The sequence below is a fragment of the Pseudonaja textilis genome, chromosome 10 (genome assembly GCF_049901715.1).
Source record: "Pseudonaja textilis isolate UNSWEBS1 chromosome 10, rPseTex1.2, whole genome shotgun sequence".
NCBI lineage: Eukaryota > Metazoa > Chordata > Lepidosauria > Squamata > Elapidae > Pseudonaja > Pseudonaja textilis.
Window position 1 is genome coordinate 4,400,927 of NC_141999.1, and position 25,821 is coordinate 4,426,747.

Sequence of the window (25,821 nt, forward strand, 5' to 3'; positions counted from 1 at the left end):
TCCCATGTGGTACAGATTAGGGCCAAAAAATCATATCAAGATCCACAAAGATCACATTCTCACAGCCCTTAAGATTGGATCAGATTTAGGCTCCATTCGTCTACAAAAAGTCTTCTGGGTCGGAGAGCTTAGCTAAAAAACTCAGCTTGGGGCACATTAAATGTTTATTTCCTGTGAAAACTGGATTCTTCCCTCTGTGATCCAGAATGACTATTCTGAGCCGATCTCCCTCCCTCCCTCCCTGAAATAAGCCAAGGCAGGACTAACTTTCAGTAAGTGGTAGAAACTTGCACTTACTAGCTCTGAGGCCCCAGAGAGTAAATACTGGCTTCTTGCTTCCTACATTGATGCATTTTTTCCTCCATTGTCTTTTATTTATTGAAGTCAATGACCTGATCAGCAGGAGCTTAAGGAGAAATAATTGGGGTTAAATTTCATTGGACTAGTTTTATCGTTACCACTAATGAATTGTTTGCATCATAGAGATTGGGACAAATGTTTTCATCCCATGACCCATCACTCCTCTCTAAAATACCTTGTTTGTTTTGCCTGTCAAATTTCTTGCTTCCATATTTGGTCTTCCCACAAAAGGACTGGGAAGTGATGATGGGAAGACCACTTATTCTCGAGGCCCCAGAGATCTACAACCAAATTAAGCAGAGCCCACCAGGCGAGATGGACCGATGGCTCCACTCAACAGGAAGAGACTTTCTGGGCTGCTGCAATAGCAAGAGTTGGACACATCACAGAAGCTTGGCTCCTCTTTGTGGCAACTTCTGCGCCCGGCCAAATCTCATTAAGATGCTTCGAACCAAAGGTTGAGAAACAGACTGAACTAGACACAGCAAAAAGTTGGGGAAGATCTGGCAGAGATTCCCTTGCCTCCGGGCCTTTGTTCCCATCCCAGCTGGGCTTGATTAAGTTCTTTTGGCATTCCGGCACGTTTGTGAGCTGCTCGTTTCCAGCTCGGGGGCCTGGCGCAACAGCAGTCCTTCATCACTGAGTCAGACTAGAGTTGCAAGGGTGGGTGAGTGGGTGTGGGGGGAATCTTTACTTCTCCACCTCTGGAGAGAAGAGCCAGAAAGGGAGGGGGGTGAAGGAGCCGAAAGGCATTGTGAGCTGAGTTCTCCTGGAGGTATTCTCCAATTCTAAGGATTCCTCCAATTTGCTTTGCAAGAGAGATCGGAAGCTGCCTTTTTCTGTCTCTCCCAATTCCCTGCTTGCGGCTTCTTGGAAGATCAGAAAGAAAGGGGGAGTTCTAAAGAACGTGAAAGTTGGAGCTGACAGTTGCCAGATCCAACGGTGACGTAGGCTGCAAGTTCGTTCGCTTTCTTGCTTGCTGGGGACACAGTTTCACACTCATCTTAGAAACATGGCCAGCTGTGTGTAGCACCTCCAGCAGGTAAGAGAAATGGCTCTGTCCCAGCATGGTTTGCAGTTAGCTTTCTAACGACTGTACTCTGGGCAGCAGGAAGTTTCCCTCTGCTTTGATCCTTGTGAAGTAGCGAGCGGGGGTTGCTAGAAGGCCCCTTTGGAAGGGGCAGATTAGCAGCCCAGAAAAACAGATGAACGCAGAAGTTGCGTCTTGGACCCTGGGTTATTAAGCTGCTCAAAAATTATCCCTGCCTGAGAAATGGTTGACGCACAGTTCTGCTTAATGTTGGGTGTATGTGTTGAGAGGGGGGGTGTATTTAGTAAAGACACACAAGGGAGCCCAGGAAGATGTGAAAGAGAAAAGTCAAGCGCTCCTTCCTGCATCACAGACTATTTCACAAATACGTCCAGATGTGTTTTACACATTGTTTTATCTAAAGAGATTAATCGAGCAACTCTGCAGGAGAAATGAAGTTTTTGAGCCAGATGGTCTAGTTGCATCATGCTAGAAACATCCCTCTTAAAAGGGTCTGGAGAGAAAATATTGTAGGACCGTAGACTTACATACAGATTTCCAAGGAGATTGTGACAGGGGTTTTATAGGACCGATTTTAGGACTATTTTTGTTGCCAACGCTCATGTCTCTTATTTTTCTTGGGCACTCTAATCCACTGAAACTTCTAGCCGTAAGTCATCAGTTGGTGAACTGCAAGTTCTTCTTAAATTCGGGTTACTTAGTGATCACACAAAGCTTTAAAAATGACTAAAACCCTCTGGAGGAGCCCCCCTACTCTAGTTTATGACTTGGCTAAGTTCCTCAAGTTTTTACAGACAATATTTCCTGTAGAAGTTAACTTCTGTAAGCTATGGAATCATTTTGACCTAACATTTTAGCCTTTGAGAGGTTGTTACTCAAATTATTTCAAGTGCTGAATTATCCAGATGGTTCATAAATGGCTGGATAAACGCCTGAGGGCAGGAGAACCTCACAACTTCCCATCTTACATTCATGCCACACAATGATAAGTATCTGTTTCTCCTCTAGTCAGCAAAGCCCTTGTGGTCCTGTGATTGGAGCTGAATTGTGGAGTTTCCTTTCTGTTTGGGATCTAAGGGTTGCCACCTCTATTTTAGTCTACTCTTTCCATCGGCATAGATTGCTCAAACCTAAATGTTTCTCCTCCTCCTTGGTGTAGCAAACCCAGATCAATGCTAGCTCTTCCTTCACTCTCGAGATACGTTGGGATACAGTTCCCCTCATCTTCTCCCAACATGGAGAAGCCTGCTCAGTCTACACCACTTCCAAGAGTAGATGGGACCACTTAATGAGGGAGCAAGGAGCAAGGGAAAGAATAAGTGCAAGTGTCCTGGATCCCTTGTTTCTTTGGAAACGTGAACCGAAATTGTTTGACAGTGGAAAAATTAATGCACATCCCATTTGACTCCAAGACGGTTGGGGCGATAATCTCATGATCTCATCAGAAAGATAGGAGTTGGGATTTTTAAGCCCAGTTTGCTTTCCCCCCTCCTCTTCTTAATGTACTGATTATGTCAAGTGTCAGTGTATCTATTCTCTTACTTCCCATCTGAAAATCACTTAAGAATTTATATTACTGTAATTCAAGTTTGAAACTGAATTTCACTGGAACAACCCTGTGGTGGGGGACCATGTGGGGATCTAACCCTGATATTTTTGTCTACCAATTCAGTGTTAGAGCAACCCTTATCTACCGTCTACACTTTAAAACATTTTTAAAGGTTCATCTCTCAGAATTCAGTAGCAACCTACTTTGGGCCAAATATACCAGCTTCTGGTGCCTTCCATAGTTTGAAGAGTTGGCATTACTTTCAAAGCCATAAAAACCCTGGACCAAGGAATATGGAGGGTTTCCATTTTGTACAGGCTGTTCCTGCCTGATCCTATGTCTCTACAATCTGCCCTCAACTTGCAACCATTTGTTTAGCAACCGTTTTAAGTTACATCATCGCTTTTAAAAAAAGGTGACTTACAACTAGTCCTTGCACTAGGATACTGCAATATCCTGACATAGAATAACACAGTTGGATGGGATCTCATCTAGTCCAACCCCACTGCTCAAGCAGGGGTCTATTCCAAATATTAGCCTCTACCTAGGATTGAACTCACAGCCTCCTGATTGTGAGGTGGGAACTCCACCTCTAGGCTCCCACACTGATGTTAAATAAAGCAACAGGACCCAAATTCAGGCATTTGGCAATTGGCAAGTAGTTAGGATGGTTGCAGCATCCCAGGAGGGCGTGGGGGTGGCTCACATGGTTAGGATGCTGGGTCGACAATTTGCAAGCCTGCGTTTGAAGCCCGAGTGCTGCTCTTGCGTCAGAGTGAACTCCCGTTCCTTGCTCCATCTCCTGCCCACCTAGCAGTTTGAAAGCAGGAAAACACAAGTAGATAAATGGGTAACACTTTGGTGGGCTCATTAACAGAGACAGGAAAGGAGGCCCCAACTGAGCATTCCCTGGGCAACAATGAAGTCACTGGTTAATCCTTTCACCATGGAAGCGCTTTGGTGCTTCAGACCTGGGAGGAGGAGGAGTAGCATCCTGAGGTCAAGTGGTTGCCATTTGCGACCTTCCCAGCCAGCTTCTGTTAAGCAGAGTCAATGGGGGAAGGTAGATTTGCTTAATGACCATGTGACTCGCTTAGCAACTGTGATGAATCATTTAACAATGGTGTCAAAAAGGATGTAAAATTGGGAGTGACTCATATAATAATGCTTTATTTAGCAGTGGAAATTCTGGTTCTAATTGTGGTTGTCAGTTGAGGACTATTTTCATTTTGTTGGACGTAAAATCAGGATGGAAAGCTGTAAATGTCAATTTCAACTTTACACCATTTTCATTGGCTGCAACTATTCTCTAATACTGTGTTTCTCATATAATAAGGCCGGGTCTTTTTTTTTTTTTGAGCCCCCCCAAAATGGCTAGGTCATCTTTTAGGGGGTGACTTAATCCCCCCTCCCTGCATCTTCAGGTGGGCGGGCAGCGACAGCTTGGATGTTGACCTCGGCGTTGGTGGGGTACTTCATATCGGGGTCAACGCAGGCAGCACCATATCCAGGTGTGCAACAAAAGTACTTCCTAAAGGCAAGCCCCCCCCCCCCCCACCATTCCCCTCCATTTCGCATGTTTTAATATAGGCCTTAATTTTGGGGGGAGGGGCTTAATTTCATTTCATGCCTATAAAACATGCTGGGACTTCCTATTGGGGGAGGCCGTATTGTTGGAGAAACAAGGTATACGCACGAAAAGTGATGTGCATTTTTGTATTCCTTCCATGAAGCATGTTTTTCTTCACTTTTCTAATAGAAACACCTTTTGCAAATACAGGTAGTCCTTGACTTCCAACAGTTCATTTAGTGACCATTCAAAATTACAACAGCTACTGAAAAAAGCGACTTATGACCATTTTTCACTTTTATGTCCATTGCAGCTTCCCTGTGGTCACGTGATTTACATTCAGATGCTTGACAACTAACTCATATTTATGACCATTGCAGTGTCCCAGAATTATGTGATTCCCTTTTGTGACCTTCTGACAAGCAAAAACAATGAAACCCAGTTCACTTAACGACGGTGTTACTAATTTAAGAACTGCAGGGATTCACTTAACAAATGTGGCGAGGAAAATCATAAAATGGGGCAAATTCACTTAACCAATTTCTCATTTAACAATATAAATTTTGGGCTCAATTGTGGTCGTAAGTTGAGGACCACCTGTAATAGGATGTGCTTTTATTAATACTTTTCAATAAAATGTATTTTTTTTTTTTTTGGTTTCTAGATAGTTTTTGCACTCAGCAAGTTCATCTAGAAAGTGAAGTTAGTTCATTTCTCCAGACACTGAATCCCAATTCATAGAAGAGTGGAATAAGAAAGGACTACCAAAATCTTCTAATCTAACACTCAACATTTTATGATTAAACCAATTAACCTGGTATTTCTTAACCTTGACAACTTTAAAAAGTGTGGACTTCAACTCCCAGAATTCCCCAGCCAGCATGGAGAATTTAAAAGCCACAGACCCCCTAAATTAACTCTTCCGCTGTATCTTTCTATAGATCTTTCTATCAGAAAGTTTTTTCCTTTTATTCAACCACGATCCAACTACCAGGAGCTGCAGCCTCAATCCATTATTTCTGGAAAATCCATAACAGTAAAGGCTAGCATTTTATCCACTCTGTCATTTCCCCACAAAAATATTTATTTTCCCATTATATTAATTTTACAGATACCTTTATTTTTTAAAAAATAATGTACTTTTATTTAAGATGTATAAGATTTCCGGTACTCCCCTCATTTTAGAACGGCAATATAGAACACAGTTTTAAGTAAATAATTTGTCTTTGTTGGATATTTTACATAAAGTTCTTCAAGTCTGTTGAAACATTTGCTTCTAGTTGATTTTGACACTGGGAAGAATTTATTCAGTCTTACCCAGAATGGACTGTCTTTTTCAGAGATCAAATTGTTAGTATGAAAGCACACAGAAGTTTTTCTTGATTCTAACGCCTCTTGAAAATATTATTAGCAGCTGGCATAACATGTTTAGCTTTGAAGAAGTGTATCAGGATCCAGAAAATCAAGCGATTTTTGCCAGAAATCAGCGCAAGTCTAAATTAGATTGCTGCTGAATTTGCCTCAAGGAAATTTAAGTACTCTTATTTCCAGCACAGTGTGTGCTGTCCAGCAGGAAATTTGGTAATAGTTTGAAAAAAAAGCCAAACATTTTCAAAAGGTATTCTATTCATTTTCAAAATCAAATTTGACCAAAGTAAGGCTAAACCAAACTGAAAATGTGAAGAATTTTTCTAAAATAATTTTTTTCCCAAATTACAAAGAATGTTACATTTAAAAGCATTCACAAATGCCTTTTGTTGCTATGGGGGCTTATTGTAGAAGGACAGGCAGAGTCAAGTGGTGGAATCAAGAGAGGAATCCACCTGGAATCATTATGTTGCCACAAGAGGTCTAAGTCAAACCCCTCTTGAATTCTGTTAATTCTTATCTAGTGCCAATTTAGTGCTGACTGTTAAATTGACTAGATTCTTGTATATAGGCAGGACCAATAAATCACTTTAACTGGAACTTATAGTGTGGTCCTGACTTTTCATGCTGGAGATTTGTTTACAGAATGTAGTAAAAAATATTAAGATGGTGTGCATCACAGAAAAAAACAACAACAGAATAATAGAATAACAGTTGGAAGGAACCTTGGAGGTCTTCTAGTCCAACCCCTTGCTCAAGCAGGAGACCCTATACCATTTCTGAAAGTGGTTGTCCAATCTGTTCTTAAAAGCCTCTAGCGATGGAGCACGCACAACTTCTGAAGACAAGCTGTTCCACTGCTTGAGTGTTCTCACTGTCAAGAAATTTATTCTTAGTTCTTGGTTGTCTGTCTCCTTGATTAGTTTTCATCCATTGTTTCTTGTCATGCTTTCAGGTGCTTTGGAGAATAGATTGACCCCCTCTTCTTTGTGACAGTCCACAAATATTGGAAGATGGCTATCATGTCACCCCAGTCTTTCTTTTCATTAGGCTAGACACACTCAATTCCTGCAACCGTTTTATGTTTTATCCTACAGTCTCCTGATCATCTTTGTTGCTTTTTCTCTTCAATTGCCCTGTGATGGTTGCCATCTTGACTTTTTAAACTATAGTCCATGGACCCCAGTTGCTATGTATGTGGCAATAGATGGAGGAGTATGGAGTAAGGAGGGAGTAGGATTTGGTGAAAGAAGCCAAAGGTGCTGTTTAGTGAGGCAGGTAAAAGAGAAAGAGATAACTTGAGCAGAGAACTCAGTTGAAGGAGTAGCAGCTCTGGGAAATTTGATGCTTCTTTTTAAACAAAACAAAAGAACAAAAAAACCAGCAACATATCCTAAAACTAAACAAAGTCCCCAAATTCTGGACCCTGTGATATTACAACATTGCCTTCCGGAAGGCGGAAAATAGTGTAGAGAGAAGGAGGACTGATTTTGTGCAACTAAAAACACTGCTGGCTTCAGAGAACACTGATTTCAGAAGAGCTGCCTCCTCTTTTCATGGATCCCACCTAGATCTTTGCTTTATAGGAAGGAATCGGAGCATCCACAGAAGGCGTTCAAAAAAATTATGAAGGCCGCTGTGACTACAGGATTGGAGCTTGGGTCTCTTGTATAGCTTGCCTGGAAAAGCAATGGAGCTTCATCGACATGGTTGCAGTCACCATCCTGACTTTTTGATCATCCTTCCCCATGGATGCTTCCAGTAGAAAGACAGCACGTTGGATGGCTGCTCTTTACAGTGTCACGATCCAGGGAAAATATGAGAGGGTTGTGATCTCACAAAAAAACACAGAAGACTCAGAAAGGCAGACTACGAGCTCTGCAGGAGAAGGTGGAATGAATGGTGGGAGAAGTTGGCCACGGCTGCTTTCCTCCTGAAAAGATAAGAAATCAAATAGGTGAAACAAAAGCAGAGACTGTTCCCAGCACAGGAAATGTTGTGAAAGGAAAAAAAATGAAAGTGGGAATGGCGAAATTCATTTCAGAGGATGCCTGAAACACCCTTTAGGAATGCGGTTGCTAACTTCTGTTGCCATTCTGATAACTTCACAACATTCAAAGGCTTCAAATTTCAGTAACACAACCCTCCTTCTGGGATGGTCGAACAACTAGGTCTAGTTGTTGGTGCACAATACAGGTAATAATCTTTGACATGACCACCGTTGAGCCCAAAATTTCTGCTGCAAAGGGAGACAGTGAAGCGAATTTGGGCCTATTTTACGACCTTTCTTGCCACAGTTGTTAAGTGAATCACTGTGCCAACTCATAAAATATTTTGTATACATATTTTATAGTTGTCAACAGAAAGAAGAGAGGGGGAGTTTCAAAGAGCAGGCAGGAGAGTGGAATCAAAAGTACATTCCATTCATATTTTCTTCAGAGACTGATTAGATGACTGAAGCTTCTGCCGGCAAAAATCTTAATTGGAGAGCATGATTGATGACTCTTGGCTATGGACGTGTTTCATTGGATGATACACCCAGAGGGGTGGGGCTGGGGGCAAAGCAGGATCAAGGGTGACAGTGAATTACGTATCTCAGTTGGCCTATGCCCAGGCTAATGCCGGCATGTTAACTTCTAATAAATCCTTTCAAGGTTTGGGAGTGTGGCTCGATGCTCATGATTTAACTGAAGTAACGGCAGGAATCCTGACACAGTGCAGCTGTGAAGTTAGTAAACAAGGTTGTTAAGTGAATCCGGCTTCCCCATCGACTTTGCTTGTCACAAGGTCGCGAAAGGGGATCATGTGATCCTGGAATACTGCAACCAGTTGTCAAGTGTCTGAATTTCGACCATGGGGATGCTGCGATGGTCGTAAGTGTGAAAAACGGTCATAAATCATCTTTTCGGTTTAAATGGTCACTAAATGAACTGTTGTAAGTCAAGGACTCCCTGTATGCTTTCTTTAACACACTTGATGTTAAAGGAAATGCTGCACCATATCAATCGCATTTCGTGTGAATGGTAGGGAAGTGAAAAGGCAAGTAGGGTGTAATGGTTGAGGGTTCAAGTCTGAGGTGACTTGGGCTAGTCAGTATCTATCAGACAAAGCAACAGGGAAAACATTCTATACAGAAAATTCTTGTTTAGCGGCCACAATAGGGATCAGCAACTTGGTCATTAAGTGAAGCAGTCAGTAAGTGAACCTGGCAACTTACCCTCTGATCTCAGCTTTCCTTTTCTTTACAGACCTGCAAAGATCATAAATGCAAACACTGGTCAAAAATTACTTTTTCATCTTCATTGCCACTATGCACTCTCTCTCTACGTGCTACCTAGAGCTCTGAAGAGAAAATGGGATATAAATCTAATTCTGCATGGTAGCCAAACAGAAATGTTTTAGCTGTTACTGCTTCTTAGAGAGCTAGGAATTAACTCTGGTGCATTTATTGCAATATAAAGTATTTAAAGATTATGGCAGTAAATCTTCAGATCTGTCTTGGGTTCCTCCCTTGTCTCTATTTGACTAGCATTTCGTGAATTGGATCCACGTTGATTCCACTGCTTGGAACCATTCAGAAAAAAAATCTTCAGCCAAGCTCCAGCTCCAGCTGCAAGTCTTTGGACTTAGACTTATTTGGCCCAATAAAATGCATGCGCACGAAACTACCCAAACTGATATAAATCAATTTAGAGACTTAAGCAGGCTTACCCTGATCCTCCCATAGACTGTACCACCTTATTCCCTTGCAATGAGAGATTCTAGCATCTCTGTGTCTATCTCTAGAGATTAAGAGCATTTTTTTCCACTTCTTTTCTCATAATTCAGCTGAAAAATTCAATCAAAGTTAAACATATTAAAATTCCATTGATTTCACTAGGGCAATTAAGTTGGATGTGTGTGTGTAAGAGAGAGAGAGAGAGAGAAAGACAGAGAAAGAGACAGAGAGACAGACAGACAGAGGGAGGGAAGGAAGGAGAAAAAGAGAGAGAGAGAATGGGGTTTCCAAATACTCCTTAATAAAATACACTCAAATACGACCTTGCATTCAGTTACCGTATTTCCCCATGTATAAGCCACCCCTTTTTTCCAAAATTTTCAAGCCCAAAAAGTAGGGGGGTGGCATATACAAAGCAGGTACACTTTTTATACGTGAAAAATGCATAAAATAATAAAGTAGGAATAAACTGATTTTCCAGCAGTATGCTATACTTTTTTGTAAAAATTGTAAGTGACGATACGATTACGAGTGCGAGTACGCGATAGAAATGCATACGCTAGGCATCGGCCTGAATGCTTCGTTCCTACTCTCGTTCCGATGCGTAGATTGATAGCGTCGCCCGCACCGCTTTCAGCGTCATGACCGAAGTTGTAGATCTAGACGTCGAATTTTGTTTCTTTGTAAATTTTCTTTCTTTATAACTTGTTTCTCTAATAAAATATTTTTTTCAAAACTTCACAGTCCAAAAATTGGGGGGGTGGCTTATACAAAGGGGGTGCTTATACATGGGGAAATACGGTAACTGAAAATATGCTCCATAAAACTGAGAAAATCTATTTTGAAAAAACAGCATCTGCAAGATGATGTCATAAAAATGATGCTTGTGCCTCTCAGGAATTCAGGGCGAGGGATAAAAACAATGCCAGTTACATAAATTAGCAAACTTGATATTCCATAGATCCTAACCCCATCATCATGTTCTACTTCTACCACGTTTCCGTTGAATTTCCTACTCTGGCGTATACCTTTTGGAGGAACAACCTGGTCAAGTGGATTGTGGAATTCTCATTTTCTATGTGTCCATGATCCCAGAATAAGTGAGGTTAAAATTAGCCAAGCTTAGCAGGTTTAGCAAGGTTTTAAGTGGCCTGGTTAAATTTACATTTAAAACGAGGTCAACCAATCAGGGGAATGGCTTCCCTCTGGAAGCTGTAAGTGCTCCATCACTGGAGGTTTTCAAGAAGAGATTGGACAGCTATTTGTCCAGAATGGCATAGGATCTCCTGCTTGAGCAGAGGGTTGGACTAGAGGACCTCCAAGGTCCCACTCAGCCCTATGATTCTATGAGTGGTGGGATTCTAGTGGTGGGATTCTATTTTTTTTTTTTTTACTACCAGTTCTGTAGGCGTGGCTTGGTGGGTGTGGCAGGGGAAGGATACTGCAAAATCTCCAGTCAGAGGTGGGATTTGCCAGTTCTCCGAACTACTCAAAATTTCTGCTACCGGTTCTCCAGAACTGGTCAGAACCTGCTGAATACCAGCTCTGGACCTATGCACTAAATTTATTGAGTGAACCTGTCCATTCCCTGTGAAACTTCAACAGAGGTATAGCTAGCTATCTCACATACAAACATACCTGCACATAATAGACAGAGTTTGATCTCTCTCTCTCCCCCCACCACACACACACATGATCAGTTTGATTTCTAACTCTGTCTTAACTCTGTCTTCTCTATCTTTATCTCTTTCTCTCATCATCTCTCTCTCTCCCCTCTCCCTCTCTCTCTTTCTCTCTCTCTCTCTCTCACACACACATGCACATAAACATACACACACGCACATAAACATACACACATGCACACATAATAAAGACAGGGTTTGATCTCTAACTCTTTCTTCTCTCTCTTTATCTCTTTCACTCATTATCTCTCTCTCTCTCTAGCTCTCTCTCTCTCTCTCTCTCTCTCACACACACACACACACAAACATTCACACATGCACACATAATAAAGACAGGGTTGATCTCTCTCTCTCTCTCTCTCTCATGAGCGCTTTAGCTCTGTCTATCTATCTAGTTCTATCTCTCTCTCACACACACACACACCTATCAACATATACACACGCATAATAGACAGGATTTGATTTCTGTGTTTTACGGTAGACAATATTTTTACATAAATATAATTTCTTTCTTGCCTGAAAGGAGTAGCTTATCTGGTTGTATTGTATTTGTCAATCATCTACTGATATTGAATGTAGTTTCTCTTGCGAGAGAGATTTATTTCTCAGCCTGCAAGTTCTAATAGTATGATAACAACTGTTCCAGGAATGAGATGGCATTTTAGATTGCCTATTTCTTTGCTTTACTGTAATGAACTTTGTTTTAATTTGCTGCATCCATATTCTTCAACACTGCTGGTTTTATTGCAGCTTTACTTATGACTGAATGTAAAACAATAATAATAAAAAAATAATAATAAAAATAATAAAAGTCACATTGTGACTTTTTAATCGAAAGTCTGAAATGTGAAACTCATCCATAATGTGATGTCTTTAAGGAAAAGCACAATCCAAATGAGCACAAATAGCATTAGAAACATGCTGGTTGCCAAATGTTTGCCAAAGAAAGTGGTTCTTTATATAACACAGAATAATATTCCGGCAATGTGCTAAATTCATCATATGAAAAATCTCTACACGCTGAAAATGCCAAAGTGTTTCTGTATAGAGCCAAAGAAAGTTAGAGCAGGTCAGACTACAGCTCGTTTTGGAGATTTCCCTGATTCAAAGCAAACCTGAATCAACTGTGCGAACGTCAAAAAAAAAAATGGAAATCAGTCGGAGATCACTTCCTCCAACTGTTAATTTGATATTTAAAACTCCATACCTTAACAAAAACGCAGCAAACCTTTCAGATTTCCCTCAGTTTTGAAAAAGAAGGAAACAAACAAATAAATTTGCAATTTTTCTTTTGGTAAGTTTAAAATGGACTACTGTGTTAAACCCTTAGCTCCCTTTCTCCTAAAATTTGGCAATTCACTCTGACAAGATCCAACAGTTAACTGACTTTCCTGAAATCGATTAATAAATGCACACACACATACTTAAGACCACATACACATATATGAAAAAAGTGAGTTGCTTTTCCTTGCACAGCAAATGGGGAAATCTAGGGAAAGGGGGTTTCCTTGAAGTAAGATTACGCTGAAGTACAGTAGGTGGCTCCTGAGGGGGGCTTAATTTTTCAAAACAGCAGACTAAATCATCAGACATCCTATCTCAGCAGGAGGAACTTTTTAAGTCTCCAAGAAGCTGCTGCCAGATGACATCTTGAAACAACCCCATACACACATGCATATAAACATCTCCATCTCATTATATCCTAGGTCATGTAAACCTTTCCTTCTATTGTTTTTTTTCCTGTTCCAATAAACAATAATACTACACCTGGGGACTTAGGAGCATTGCTCCCAGGTGTGTCTACAGGAGGGGGTGGGGTGGGGAGGTGTAAAATAAATCAAAATGACAGCCATAATAATGTGATCAAAGCCCCACACCCTTTTAACATGTGTAGCATGTAAAAAGGGGCAGAGCTTGATGTGCATGTCTATTGTGACATTTTTATTCCACCCTCCCAATGTAGACAGTAAAAGGAATGGCTTTGAGGGGCACCACAAGGGTCAGATAAAGGAAAGTTTGAGTTTGAGCCAAAACTGTAACCAGAAAAAGCCTTTCAAACATTGACCCTCCCAAGTTCTCACGAAGATGGGAAACACATCCAGACTTGCAACATTCTATTACTATATCCTTATAAGAAAGGATATGTCTCACTGGATTCCTACATGGCATTAGATTCTTAGCTTGAACTACTTTGAAGGGCACATAAATTGCTAAAACAACTGTGTCTACTGTCTGGAAGTTGAGTTATGGCAACTGGACTTATTTTCTTGCTGGTTTGAGATGTTTCACTGCTTAGCCACACAGCTTCTTCAGTCTGAGACCAAGGGATCAACTAAGTAGGCAGAGAATCTTTGGAATGTGCCAACTCTTACAATTCTTAAGGATATTCCCCAAGGTGTGTGCCAGTATCTTAATGAAGATTCTCAGTCATCCAGGTAGAATTGTGTGGAAATTGAGTTGGGACAATTAGACATATTTGTCCAGTTAATTGACTCTACTGTTCTGCCCTAAGAAAATTCCCTGGATTGATGCCTTGAATATCTGCTAAAGACTGCTAATCAATGTTGCTTACCTGGGTAGGGAAAAGTCTGGGATAATTACATGCAAAAAGGGGGTTATTGTTCTATTCATGACTTGTCCTGATTCAGCTGTTCTGGTACATGGATCTTCTCAATACAACAGAATCTCTGCTTCCTTAGATGCAAGATCACAGACCGTGACCCACAATGTGGAGGGCCCTGTTTTCCGCTTTGTACCTGCTGGGTGTTTTCTTTGAGACCTGCAAAGGACGGAAGCTGCCGGCATTTCAAGAAGGTAAGGCAGCTACAGTGGCAGTGGCGAGAGATCACGGATCTAGAGAGCCAATGTCTTAACAGGCCAAAGATGGATTGCTCTGAGGGTGCTGTCTAGAGCAAATCAGCGCAACTATTAATGAGTGGAATTAGTGCTGTTCAATTCGGATCCCTGATAAAGGCTGCTTTCTTGGCACTTGGTGGATATTCGCCTTTGCACATCTTAAAGGCAGCTTAAATTCAGATGGGTGTCTCTCTTCTATAGCTGCAGGCTATTGTACCAGTTTATACATGAACATGCACACGTACACTTATAGGCAGATACAAACTTGATACAAGGAACTTCCTTGGAAAAATGTTTGGCTTTAAATGAATGAAAGCCGAACACTGCTGTTTATTAAGATGCCAGCTGCACAAATGGAATGATGGGCAGCTGAAAAACTTATCCAAACTCTCTATATTTGCAAATTCCAACATTGACTGGATGTGAATTTAGGAGGGAGAGAACTACAGGTGGTCCTTGACTTATGACCAATCATTTAATGACCATTCAGAGTTAGAACAGCCTTGGCAAAGGTGCTTTACAGCCCATAAAGCATTTCTGACTGTCGTAAAATGTGTTACCCACTCACCGTGGTCACATGACTGAATTTTGGGTGCTTGACAGTCAGCTCATATTTACCATGATTGGTTGCACCATAGTTATCCCAGGCTCACAATTTGCAACATTTGCAACAATTTGCAGGTTTCCTGTGGGTTTTGTCTTTATTTTTGTTTTTGTTTTGCCAATTTCTGGAAATCATATCTATTTGGGAGAATGGATTCTGACTTTCAGCACCATTCACTTTATGACTACTATAGAAATGGTAATAAAATCAGGTCCCGCCATGTACAGTAGGTGCCTTATCTATGTGCATCATGGGTTAAATCCCCCGTTCGGGTCCGATTATACTCATAATTTGAGGGACTACCTGAATGAGCCAGTTTTCCTCTTTGGCAATTCTGGGTCCAAATTCTGGACCTTCTGCCCCCTCTCATTAGTAAGGACTCTCTTTCTCCTCTCCCTTTGTTACAATAGCAGTATCTTTGCTCCTTCTGACTGTTGGGCTTGTGTCCCTGGGCTTCAGTCCTTCCAAAGCTTCTGTCATTAAAGGGATGTAAAGGTATTTAGAATTTTGTGAAAGGGTGAGACAGACAGGTTTCAGAAATCCAGTTTACATATCCTACAACAATAAAGCCACATTAATGGAATCCTTGCAGTGTCTATTTCTTAATTTTGCCTACTTTGAAAGGCTTGTTGACATGATCAAGAATTATTGTGATGATGTGATTTTAATTAGGATCAGCAATAGACTCATTTTAGCAGGTATTATGAAGTGGAGAGGTCACTTAGCAGTGACTTGTTTAATTGTCCTGATATGGTAGAATATATTCCAGAGTTGCAGGAGGGAGGGTGTAGAAGAAGAGTAGGTAGAGCTGGGGGTGGTGGTGGTGGAGTTAAGTGCATCATCAGTTTAGAATCCTTGCATTGCCACAAGACACCCAACCCCTCCTGAATGCCATTGGCCCTTATGTGGCACCAATTTAGTGCTGAACTTTAGTTGCCCAGATTCTTGCATATAGGCTTGAATAAATCTTCTATGCTACAACCTAATGAATGATCCTGGTTCTTTGTGCCTGACAGAAGAGCTCCCTCCCAGGGAAAGAAGCTTGGAAACTTTGATATGCAGAAAAAGGGCAAAGGCAAACACACCTACACCCACAAACACAGTAGTTTGCATGGTATATGTAGTAGTTGTACAGATAAGTACTTCAGTCTGGCAAGATTCTGTCTATAGGCAAGCAGCAATAAAAAAAATTACCTAGGAGTAACTCCTCATGTCATTCTTGGTTCCTTGGGCCTTAAACCTGCCCTTTAATGGACTTAGGAAATCAAATCACACAGGAAGGGGGTCCACAAGTTACCAGAGCAGAAACCTGATTAAACAAAAGGAGCATATAGAATCGTGTATTTCAAGGACAGTTGCAGCTGGATTGACCAATTTTCTGGATTACAAAGCTGGATGGGAGACCACCAGGAATCCAGACTATAGAGTAGACTGAAAATAGAAAAATGTTCTGAATTGTGGCAGGGACAAATCTTTCCAATTGCTGCCCAAATTCCCTGATGTAATTGTCTAGCAGTCAAGCTCAACTTGAGGAAGACTAACTCTTTCTTAAAATCAAAGATTAAAAAAGATTTTCTTTCCTGCTACCTCTAAAGAATGAGAAATGAGTTTCAGCTGCCCCTGATCCTGCTTTGATTTTTTTTGAAGCATGTGGAATTGATGGACTAGGCCTAATTTAGGACAGAGCTCATATGTCTTAATGACTGGATGCAATTATATAGAGCTCTTAGCACTCATGGTGTTTTATAGAGTGCAAGCTGGTCATTGGCTATAAAATAAAAATACTGTTAAAAACTACAAATGAGAACAAGAAGTTCTTGCCTCAAGGAAGCACAGAATCTAAACATGGACCCAACTGAAATAAGAAAGAAAGGGAGAGGAAGGTGCTGGAGGTCATTAAAGAAATACTTGAACCACGGAGCTCCATGCTCAGATCTACAAAGAACAATCAAAGAGAAAATGCCACTGAGCATCTTTACCACGGATAGTCAATCTTCTCAAATTGACCTCTGGGCCTAGATCTCACTCTCTCTGCTCCTGTGCTCAGATAAACAAAATGGAAAACCTGCAATGAATCATGCCAGCAAAAGAGAAATCCAGAGTTGCCTGAAGTTTGGTAGCCAAACATTTGAACTGAACACTGAACACTGAACACTTACATGCCATGCATCTTCCAAAGGAGGTCAATTCCCCAAGAACATTCAGGCAATTTTCAAAGAGAACTCAAGGTAAATTGAAACCCAATCTGGAATTAAGGAAAAATTATCTGATAGCGAGAACAATTAATCACTGGAACGAAAAGCTGAGGGTGCTCCATCACTCGAGGTTTTTAAGACGAGATTGGACAGCCATTTATACCAAAGGGTAAATATCTCCTGCCATGGGCAGGAAGTTGGACTAAGACTTCAAAAGTCCCTTCCAACTTTCTTATTTTATATTCTATGTTCTATTCTGTATTATGTAGAATCCAGAGTTAAAAAGTGACAATTGCTGGGCTTCCTCCATTGTCTCTAGTGCTAGAAAGGCAATCCCCAGTCGTATAATACACATAAACCAGATGCGAACATGTGGATCACCTTAGAGCACTCCATACTGTGTTATGAAGGAGCTGTGGCATAACATAGATTTTTCAGTGGTATGATTCCAAACCCACCCACCCCCGCCACTGTATTAAAATAAGGACTCCTTTAAAACTTTATCAAACTCCAGATCTTCCCTGAAAATGAGTTGAACGTCTCAATTCTGCCAGTTGGATGACATCATTGCTGCATCCCTCAGAAGGAAAAAAAAATTAAAAACAAAACCCTCCAAACCACAAAATGACTCCCTGCCTCTGATGTAGACCTTGGCCAGCTGCTGAACTAATCTGTTGCCAGTTCTGATTGACAGGAAGAAGGCTCCTTGGAGCTGCTAACTCAGCAGTGTTTCTCATTGATGGATAGCTGCCTGAACAGCTTCTGGTGATTTGCTGCAGGCCACCCTGAGAGATGCTGGCAACCTGGCAATGGCTTCCGGCACCCCACCTGGACTCCAAAGTGTAGTGACCTCAGCTGTCGATTCCATTTGATCCTCAACTCCATTCCCTATCAAGGAGATAGTTCTATCAAGTCTGGAGGTGGCCCGTTTTGTTGGGAGGCCTCTGAGTGTGCAATTCTGCTCCTTCAGAATAGTACAGGATCACATGGCAGGTGCTCATCACAGAAGCAGTGAGTTTGTGCTAGGGGTAATGTGGAAAATCCGAAGACTGTGGCGACACTAAAGAAGGATAATGTATCTTAATGGGGAAGGCTGCCTGCCTTGTGTTTTGCAACGAGAAAGGCTGTATTTGAGATTCAGGCCTTGTAAATGCATAATGCGGTGTTTCTCAACCTTGGGAACTTTATGATGTGTGGACTTCAATTCCCAGAATTCCCCAGGGCAGTGTGGCTGGCTGAGGAATTCTGGAGTTGGAGTCTATGCATCGTAAATTTGCTAAGGCTGAGAAACACTGGTATAATATATATACATAAGAATATATTCATTTCATTTTCTTGTTCACAATGCTAAACAGGATGGCAGTGATTATTTACCAAAATGCTTTTTAATATCTCAGCTGAGTTTTCAGCCTTGCAATTCACTGGAAGCTACCCATCCAAGCATTGACCTGGCCTGACCCTGCTTAGCATCCAAGCCCAAACTAGGTCAGGGGGATGTTCTCATCTGCTGCCATCAAAAATAAACTCAGCACATGAGTTCATGTACCAAGCTGATCTCGGAAGCCAGCCAACCAACCAACATTAGTACTAGCCTAGTTTAGTCATTAAGTAAAAGCACCTGTTGTGGTTTTACCTGTCACGTGGTGTAAATCCAGCTAGAGAGGGACTTGTCAGTACGATACAAAAATAGATGCTGAGTCCCTAAAAAGTGTGTAGAGAAGAGCAATCCAGATGATAAAGGGACTAGAGGGTAAATCATACGATGAATGATTGAAGGAGCTAGATATATCTAGCCTATTGAAGAGAAGGACTGGAGATGACAAGATAGCTCTGTTTTTCAGTACTTGAGGGATTTTCACAGAGAAGTGGGGGGGGGGAGGATCAACTCATTCTTCAAAAGCACCAGAGGGCAGGACAAGAAATAATGGGTGGAAACTTGTTAAGGACATCCAACCAAGGAGTAAGGGAAATTTTCCAACTGTGGGAACAATTCATCAATGACACTGCTTTCTTCCCAGAGTTGTGGGTGCTCTGTCACTGAAGGTTTTCAAAAATAGACAGGACAACCATTTGATCGAGATGTATAAGATCTCCTGCCTTGGACTAGAAGACCTCGGAGGTCCCTTCCTGTTAGATAGGCAGGTCGAGGGAAGAAGCAAGACTCCAACTGTTGAGAATGTCTGCTTTATTGAAGATCCTGAGTAAAGAGGCTGAGCAGCAGCTGGCTCCAGCTTTTTAAAGCAGGAGCTGTCCACGTGTTCAGCCACTGATGTGGCTTCAATATTCATGCTGGAATTTCCAGCAAATGAGTGGAGTCTGAAATCAGACTCCATTCCTCATGAATATTTAACATCCCTCCCCTCTCAGATAGAGGCTACCCAATCAGTGATAGCTTAGAGTATGTAGTCACGCAAATAGGCAGGACTATGGCGGGTGTGACTGGACTTGCATGGTTCATTCCCACCTGGGGCGGCAAACTGGATAGACGGGTCTGCTGTCACTTTGGAGCTGGCCATTGGAACCTCCTAGAAGTTCTCCCAGGGTGTAGCTGTCTCTGCCAGAACCAAGGCCTCAGAAGTACTTTTCTGGATCCCCGTTTCTCCAGATGAGTGGTTGCACCTATCCCATGGCTGGTAGTCAGAATAGGAAGTGTACTTTCTTGCCTATCTTTATTTGAGGTTGACAGGGCCTGGCCTGTGCTTCTGTGTCAGAGTTCCCTTCCTAAACTTTCCTCCTCAAGTCTTTTGTCTTTTAATCACCCGTCGAGTTGATCTATATGTCTCTTCCATATCCTAGCATCCTCTAGCTCTATCTGGTAGGATTGGGGGCCTATGATTCTTACTATTTTTTCCTGTACCTGATTTGCACCTCCAGTGTAGTTATGTGCATATATGGGGTGCCCTATACTGGACAATTCCATTTGCTGGTAGACTTTACGGGGGTCCCTGTGTCATAACTTGGGTGCAGCCTATCTAGGGTCGATCTTCTTGATTCTTGACTCTTGATGAATGTATCTTATCTTTTATGTATACTGAGAGTATTTGCACCAAGACAAATTGCTTGTGTGTCCAATCATACTTGACCAATAAAAACTATTCTATTCTATTCTATTCTATTCTATTCTATTCTATTCTATTCTGTTCTGTTCTGTTCTGTTCTGTTCTGCTCTGCTCTGCTCTGCTCTGCTCTGCTCTACTCTACTCTATTCTATTCTATTCTATTCTATTCTATTCTATTCTATTCTATTTCAATTTTCTCTGGTGTTCCCCTGGGCCCATCCATGCTAAAGTTTCCTTTACAGATTTCACAGTTCTCTCCACCAGCCCATTAGTTGGCAGGTGAACCGGTGCTGACAGGGCATGCCGGATTCTTCTCTCCACAAGGAAACCCTCGAATACATTTGCGGTGAACTGGGGTCCATGGTCTGAAACCAGTATGTTCAGCAACCCATGGGTGGCAAATAGTTTCCGCAAGACCTTGATGATGGCTTCTGCCGTTGTTGATGCCATTACAGCTACTTATACTCATTTTGACTGTGCATCAACTGTGATTAAGAATGTCTGCCCTTGGAATGGCCTCACAAAATCTATATGGATTCGTGCCCACGGTGCAATAGGCATTTCCCATTTAAGGAGTTTTGCGCTCAAGGGAGCTGGCCTAGACTTGGCATGGTGAGCAGGTGGTGACCCAATGCTCTATTTCTTGATCCATTCTGGCCACCATGCATAGCTTCTTGCCAATGCTTTCATCCTTACAATCCACGGGTATCCCTCATGTAGTATTTCTAACATCCCTTTCTTAGGGCATTTGGTATCACCACTCTATCTCCCCACAACAGACAACCCTTCTGTACTGATAATTCAATTTGCTGATTTTTGAATGGCTTGAATTTGCTTTCCCCCAGTCTTTCCGGCCACACCTTCCACATCCAGTTTAAAATTCGTGCCAGGGTTCTGTCTTTGGCTTCTATAATCGGGCCTGTCACAAGATTTTCAATTTGCAATACAGATGTGGATGGTGCCAGGTCCTTGATGATGTCTGGTAATTTGCACCTGCGGAGGATATCAGCGTGGTCAATTTTCTTCCCTGGTCGGTGTGTGAGACGATAATTGTATGCTGCTAAAAACACAGTCCATCGCAGCATTCTCAGTGATATGTTGGTGGTTGGTTTATTTCTTGCAATGATGCCTAGTAGCAGTTTGTGATCAGTGACCAATTCAAAGTCTCTGCCATATAAATACTCATGGAAATACTTGACTCCTGCCGCTGCCTCCAATGCTTCTCTATCTAGTTGGGTGTAATTCCACTTGGCTTTGAATAGTATTTTAGAATAAAATGTGATGGGGCTTCATTTTTATTTATTTTTTTGCATTATGTGGTTGAGGATTGCCCCCACCCCAAATGGGGATGCATTGCAGGTTAATACCAGTGGGAGGGTTTCATTGTATTTCACTAGGACATTGTCTGAGGTTAAGAGTTTTTTTTTTAATTTTATTAAATGCAGCTGCTTATTTGTGCCACCAGATCCACTCAGCTCCCCTGTCCAATAATCGGTGGAGTGGCTCAGCGATTGTCACCTTCTGTGGCAAAAAAAAACACTATAAAAGATTAACAAGCCTAAAAAAGCTTTTTGGTCTGTGGTGTGAGGACCTCCTTGATAGCCTTAAGCTTCCACTCTGTGGGATGGATGTCTGAACCATCAATTAGGAATCCCAGGAATTCAACCGGGGGCACTGCTATTTGGCATTTCCCTTTTTAAAATTTAAATCCCGCTTCCTGAAACCTGATCAGCACAGTTCTCAACCTTTGGGTGAGTTGTTTCTTGTTTGTGGCAGATATTATGACAGGGCACCACCCTTTCAATATTGTGTAATAGTCATTCCATCAAACTTTGAAATAGCCCTGGGCCAAACTCACCCCAAATTGTAATCGCTTGCACTTGAATGCACCCCTATGAGTGACTATTGTCTGTGCTTCCACTGTGGCTTCATCAACAAGTAGCTGTTGGTATGCTTGTGCTAAGTCCAGTTTTGCAAAAATTTGTCCCTTTCCCAGCAAGTGCAGGAGGTGTTGCACCACTGGCACAGGGTAAGCACTTTGTTGTAGTGCTCTGTTCAATGTGCATTTATAATCAGCGTATATTCTGACCTGGTTTCACGGGGATGACTATGGCTGTCTCCCACCTAGCATGATCAACTGGCTCTAGAACTTTCTGGGAAATCAGCTTATCTAATTGCTCATCTATCTTTGACCATAGAGCAAAAGGGACTCATCGTGGCTTGACTCTGACAGAGGCTACTTGGGGGGTTCTAGATTAAATGAAATTGGGGTCCCCTTGTACTTGCCTAGGGCATCATAAAAGATGTCCTTGAATTCAGCTTCCAAAAGCTCCAATATTTCAGTTTCCACCCATTACCTCCAGTCCCAGGGCTTTGAACCACTCCATTCCAATTAGGCTGGGAAGATCCTTATCTACTATGGTGACGGATAGGGGTCCCTCAACCCCTTGACTTTTATGTTAAAGGAACCCTTTCCAGAGATGGGAATGCGGTTCCCTTGATAGTCCTTAAGAGTGCCATTTGGAGGCTCCAATTGATGCTTCATGAGTCTTGGGCTTGCTCTTCTGATGGTTTTCCAGGACATCATGGTTTTAATTGATCCTGTGTCCACTTCCATCTTGCAAGGGCTTCCCTCTGCTGGACAGTGATGTGGATTTTCTCTGCCTCATGGCTAGTTGACTGGCCAACCATAGGGTAGGCATCAGAATGTTCCACTATTGTGTGAATATCTCTGACTGCACTTCAATCTTCCTGCCTTTTGTTAATTGGTGGTGGTGCTTTCTGGGATGTTGCCTTGGTTCCCTGCTACCTTGTGGGTGATCTGGTCCTTCTCTGGCCATGACACACCAGCTGGCCCACTCTACAACCTCTTGCTATGTGGCTCTGCCATTCACACCGCTGGCAAATGGCATCTTTAAAATGGCATGCCACTCGCGGATGGTTTCCCATGTCAACTCATAAAATATTTCTGTGGTCTTTTTAGAGTTGCCAACAGAAAGGGAGGGGAAAGCCATGGACAGCTTGCATTCCATAAATGTATTTCAAAGATAGTTTCTAGGTGACCAAAGTTTCTGCCACACAAAATTCTAACTGGAGAGCATGACTGATGACTCTTGGCTATGGATGTGTCCAATTGGAGAATATGAATTACAATACACCCAGGGGGTAGGGGGAAAACCAGGGTCAAGAGTGACAATGAATGATGTGTCTCAGAATCGGCTACACTCAGGCAATGCTGCATATTTTAATTCCCAATAAATCCTTTTGGAGTTTGGCTAGAGACTCATGATTTAAATGGGGTTAAGTGTCAGAATCCTGACAGCTAGCTGACTCAACTAATTCACAACCATTCCTGGGAGAATTGATGCCCGGTCTCCCCCACACCCAGTGCATGATAGGCTTTGATATCTTTTGTCAGCCTCTGGGAACCCAGAGTATCCAGTTGGATGAAACCTTTTGTCTCTTGCTGGCCTCTTCATCCTGTGCATTTGTATTCAGTGGATGTTATCCTTGTCTCTTTCACTCTCCTCCATCTCAGAGCCCCACTGTGGTTTGTGACACTGGCTCTGGCATCATGGATGGTCATGGATGGTCTGGAAGCCCCTGATTCTCGCTGGGGACTTGTCAGAAACTTATGCGGCTTGGGCTTCCTGATGGTCTTAAATGGTAGATCTTGTCTGGCTAGCAATCACTTTTGCAGAGTCAAGTCTCCAAGTCTGAGCACGAGCTGGTCTCAGATCATGAATTTTGTGTCTGGGAATTTACAATCCTTGGGTAGCTTCATCAGTGCTGTCACGTACTCATTTATGAACTGAACCTCTTGTTGGCACCACAGGTAGAATTCGTATCTGCAAGCCAGAGATGATGGGACTGGCTTATAATGCTCTTTTAGTATTTTCTGTAAGTCTGTCCAGGTAATATTCTCCAAGGTTTCAGGTGCCACTAAGCTTTGGTGGTCTCACACATGTCTGAGTCACAGTAACTCAGGAATAGTACCTTTTCTGGGGGTCAGCCTGCCCTTGGAAGCTGTTTGCTTCAAGGAAATGTTTACATTTCCCCGTATACATCAACCATTTTTCCGTTCTCAGTCTGAAAAGAGTGGGGGAAGTGGGGGCACATGAGCGGTCATTTCGGATTCACTCGATGCTCGTTTGCTGAGCTGGTGCTGAAAGAAAGATGGCCGCAATGCCACGAGGTTGCCTTGTGTCCTTTGGTCTCTGCTAGGATTTGACCTTTGTCACCAGTATTAGATAGGCAGGTCAAGGGAAGAGGCAGGACTCTGATTGTTGGGAATGTCTGCTTTATTGAAGATCCTGAGTAAAGAGGCCAAGCCGCAGCTGGCTCCAGCTTTTTAAAGCAGGAGCTGTCCACGAGTTCAGGCTTCAATATTCGCACCAGAATTTCCAGCAAATGAGTGGAGTCTGATGTCAGACTCCACTCCTCATGAATATTTAACACCTCCAACCCTATGATTCCATGTTCTATATGTTTAGAAGACCCAGTGTCTTATACTCATATGGATGCTGCTTCCACCATCTCTTCTCTCTCTTTCCTTCTCTTTCTTCCTACATTTGAAATATTGAGAAAACTTTCATCATAACTTGAAGCTCCTCCAGAGTCACAGGTCATTTCAGGGAAAGTGCTAGTCTCCCAATTAATCAGCCCCTGCAGTGTGCTCAGAGTTCTAGGAATGCTCTTAATGTGCATAATGACCTTTGAAAACAATTTGCTCAGAGGCTCAGTGTGTATGTGTGGGGGGGGCATCTGGCCAATCTCTCTTCTATCATTGTGGTTCATTTTTGGTCTTCTGTCAGCCAACCAACACAAAACCCAATGATGCCTTTATCTGTATATGCCTTAGTGGAAGGGTCATAGTCCATCTTCCTTTTCTTTAGCTCTCAGAGAAGACAAATACAGAAGTTATCCTTGTCATGCCCGCATTTTTGAGGTGTCACATGTCACCTGCTGGCCAAAATAAGTAACATTGTCTTTCTATGATCAGCTTCTCTTTCATATGCTGCAGCAGACTCCTACTTTGGGGGGACACCGCTCATCCCAACTGTAGTCAAATATGCTGCCTCTTCCCAGGGCTGAGAAGTTAAGAAAAAGTCCTAGAAGAAGACAGTGGCAAGCCATTTCTATATTATTGACATGCCCGGGCAGTACCAGGAACTGGGCTTGACTTTTGGAAGTCTTTATTGTAGACCGATTTGGTGGCAGCACCTTGCCTTACTTCTCCCAGTTACGACTATTGAGCCAGGTACTTCCTATTCTCATCCATTTGGTTTTTCTTGCCTACAAAAAAGTACAGTATCTTACTTTTCTCACTGCTGAATTTTGTTAGATTGGGCCAGTCTGTTGAGATCCTTCTATATCCTGTTGGCTTTCAGCTGTAATTGTTGATGGTTCTCAAATATTCCTTGGCTTGGTAGCTTGGCATTTAGGGACATAAAAATTCAAGTTGTCAGGCCACACTTGTCACCACTTCAGTTTGCAAATGCTTCAGTGTATCCTAAAGGGTTTTGTACATTGTAGATCCACAGGTTTGGAAGCAGAGGTGGTATTCAGCAGGTTCTGACCAGTTCTGGAGAACCGGTAGTGGAAATTTTGAGTAGTTCGGAAAACCGGCAAATCCCACCTCTGACTGGAGATTTTACAGTATCATTCCCCTGCCACGCCCACCAAGCCACACCCACAGAACCGGTAGTAAAAAAAAGTTGAATCCCACCACTGTTTGGAAGGTGTCAATTTCCCCAAAATGGGCAAATTCTCCAGTGGGAGGGCACCTTGTGGGGTTAGCAGAATCCTA

General features: G+C 42.2%; 1 protein-coding gene across 5 annotated transcripts in view; it reads left to right on the forward strand.

Annotated features, from left to right (window-relative positions):
• Positions 1–1,076: 1,076 nt before the first annotated feature.
• COL16A1 (collagen type XVI alpha 1 chain) overlaps positions 1,077–25,821 on the forward strand; it is a 218,845-nt gene continuing 194,100 nt past the window's right edge. For all 5 annotated transcript variants that reach the window (XM_026702697.2, XM_087939551.1, XM_087939553.1 and 2 more), the window contains exons 1-2: positions 1,077–1,402; positions 13,998–14,112. In XM_026702697.2, the coding sequence (XP_026558482.2) occupies positions 14,025–14,112 (88 nt within the window). In that variant the 5' untranslated portion in view covers positions 1,077–1,402; positions 13,998–14,024. The remainder of the gene's footprint in view (positions 1,403–13,997; positions 14,113–25,821) is intronic.